Source organism: Pyxicephalus adspersus, chromosome 6 (genome assembly GCF_032062135.1).
Source record: "Pyxicephalus adspersus chromosome 6, UCB_Pads_2.0, whole genome shotgun sequence".
NCBI lineage: Eukaryota > Metazoa > Chordata > Amphibia > Anura > Pyxicephalidae > Pyxicephalus > Pyxicephalus adspersus.
This window is the reverse complement of record NC_092863.1, coordinates 7,318,655-7,321,254: the sequence shown is the minus strand read 5'-3', so window position 1 is coordinate 7,321,254 and position 2,600 is coordinate 7,318,655. Positions and strand designations below refer to the sequence as shown.

General features: G+C 41.1%; 1 protein-coding gene across 1 annotated transcript in view; it reads right to left on the bottom strand.

Annotated features, from left to right (window-relative positions):
* Window positions 1-254: 254 nt before the first annotated feature.
* Window positions 255-2,600, bottom strand: part of LOC140333019 (peroxidasin-like) — a 25,658-nt gene continuing 23,312 nt past the window's right edge. The window contains exon 20 of the mRNA XM_072414391.1: window positions 255-1,863. Within this exon, the coding sequence (XP_072270492.1) occupies window positions 1,810-1,863 (54 nt within the window). The 3' untranslated portion in view covers window positions 255-1,809. The remainder of the gene's footprint in view (window positions 1,864-2,600) is intronic.

Here is a 2,600-nt window from a genome sequence, read left to right as displayed (position 1 = left end):
TAGAAAAAAAGACAGCCATCCAATTGGATTAGGCTTCTATTCTCTTCTATGGCCACTAGAGGGCACCACTTACCAAACTCCCTCATAGACACACACTAAATCATCAACCAATCAAAAAAAGTACAAAATGTTCACTAACATGAGGATTTAAACCACAGCCAAAAGGGCGGGGAGAACAGATTGCACCAATCGCATTGTCGATTTAGAACACATCCAAACTTTCTTACAAGAAAACCAGCCGAGTGTCACAGATAAACCTCAGAATAAATGTTTATTTGCAAATTAACGATTTTACATACAGAATAAAAATATATATAAAACATCGATCTATAAATGTGTGAACTTTCAGTATAAAAATTAACCAAAATACAAAATGCTGCAGGTGGAACACAAAACAAACAACTTTAAAACAGGCCAAGGCTAGGTAGTCGTGTCTCTTGTTTTTTTAAAAAGGGTGCGGAAGTCATTGCAGTACTTTACACGGCCGCACCGAAAATGAAATCCTTGGTGAGCAAAATGGAAAACATCATGGTTTTCTAGCATTACAGTTCTGTTTTAGGTGTTAAAATTGAATTAATTGCAAAGCCTATGAACATAGTATTTTTACCGAAATTTCTGGGGGTGTCAGAAAGACGTGTAGGAACATGTCCCAAGAGCAAAAAAAAAATATTCCCAGAAAAGCATGTGCTTTTTAAAAGCAGTGGAATAATAATGCCTGTTATTCCTAATTTGTCCACCAGGTGGTGCTGCGTTTGGTTTCATATTTTAAAGCCAATGCTATCTTCTTCAATCAACATTAGATGTAAAAACTTGCAAATAACTCAATTAGAAAATACAGCACCACCTAGTGGTCAGTAGGAGCATGACAGGCAATAATAAACCAATTATTTTATTTATACATACATCATTTGAATTTTTACAAAATTTTTTGGGGGGGGACTTTCCGAAGAGGTCCCCGTAACCCCTTCTGCAATTATGGGGTAATAATATCATGGTCCAGGGCTTTGCAACTACCTCTAACAGTCGGTGGCCATTACCCTCAACGCATCCCTAATCATCCTATTAAAAACTGCTTTTCAATAGCTGGAAAAATGCCGTACGGGAAAAGCATTCTCATTCAAGTGCATGGAAACAGTTAAGCAGGAAACCAACCATAACACACTGACCAGAAAAGAACAAAGCTCTTCTAAATAGTAAAACATTAGGTAATGTTTGCTCTACCCACCTAAGTTCTGTTTTAGGCATTCCTCTGCCCACTGGAGAGGTTCCAGGGGTCCCCTGGCCCACCTAAAAGCCAAGACGTTTTGAGGGTCTCGGCCTATTGCTTGTATATTATGGTTTCCCCTGCTAAAAGGTAAGAAGGCCCATAAATAATTATAATTAGCGATTTCAAAAGCTTACGTTTTAAAGCGTCACTCTTCACCCATCTCCAGCCAAAACATTTTTATAAAATAGGGGGTGTCAGCTTTTGGGAATATCCCATCAGGGGACACAAGCACCTATAAAAAACCCCAAATCCTTCCCCATATTTCCAAAATGTAAGGTTTGTGGCCGGAGCTGGGCTGAAAATCTACAATAAATTCTACAGGTTTTGTATGATCAGAAAATATTCAACTACCTGAGTATGATCAGCACCTTCAGTTTATGAGGATCGGATGTGGAATTAGGATTTATACAGCAGAATAAATGCAGCAAGTATGTTTTATTTTATAGTTTGTGACTTGTCAGCTGTCAGGATGAAGTGCAGACTGAGGGGTCCGGCAGGAGTTGTCGGCAGTCCTGTCATTGGCGACCTGTAGCTACGGCACATCATGGCAGCAAATATTTCTGCAGCCTCTTCATTTGGTTTTCCAGCTCTCGTACCTAACAAGATGGAAGACAAAAATTAAAGGGCGATGTCAGACCAACAGCTGTGACGCACAACTAATGAATGCGGCTTTTCTTGTACAATCATCCCTAAACAGTTTCTGTTATTCACAACTACGAAAGAAGTCAAATATTTGCAAAGCCAAAAAGAAATCTTAAAGGTCAGGACTGCTACAAAAACAAGGAACTGAGACCTGAAAAAAAAAACCTTTATTTCCTTGTATTCCTGTATTACAGTCATTACTGCATAGATATACTGATCAATGTATGTGTGTACCTTGGAGATTCCCCAACCCGGCTGTACAATATGGACCCAAGACCAAGAGGCTGACAACATGTCCCAGAGCTTGGAGAGATGGAGACCTACCTCCAGTACTTTGAGCTAACTCAAGTACCTTCCCCTCCTACCAGGCAGCCTATGATGTTGGCTCCCAGCTGGTGTACAGCAGTTCTTTAATAATCACAGACATGGCACGAACAAGCTCCATTATTCTAGTCTTCCCTACGCTTTGCTGGTCCAGCACATGGGCATTCCAATGGGTACCATGATTAGACCCAGTGCACATTGGTAAAAGACATCAACAGACACGCCCATTCCCCCTCTCAAGACTCGCCCCCTTCCCAGTGGGGTACAGACGCGAGGGGTGGGGTACAGATGCACCCCTTCTCATACTGGGTTCGCTTTCATACCATTCGCTTTCTGTAGCCAGACGCGCCCCCTTCGCTTTCTGTAG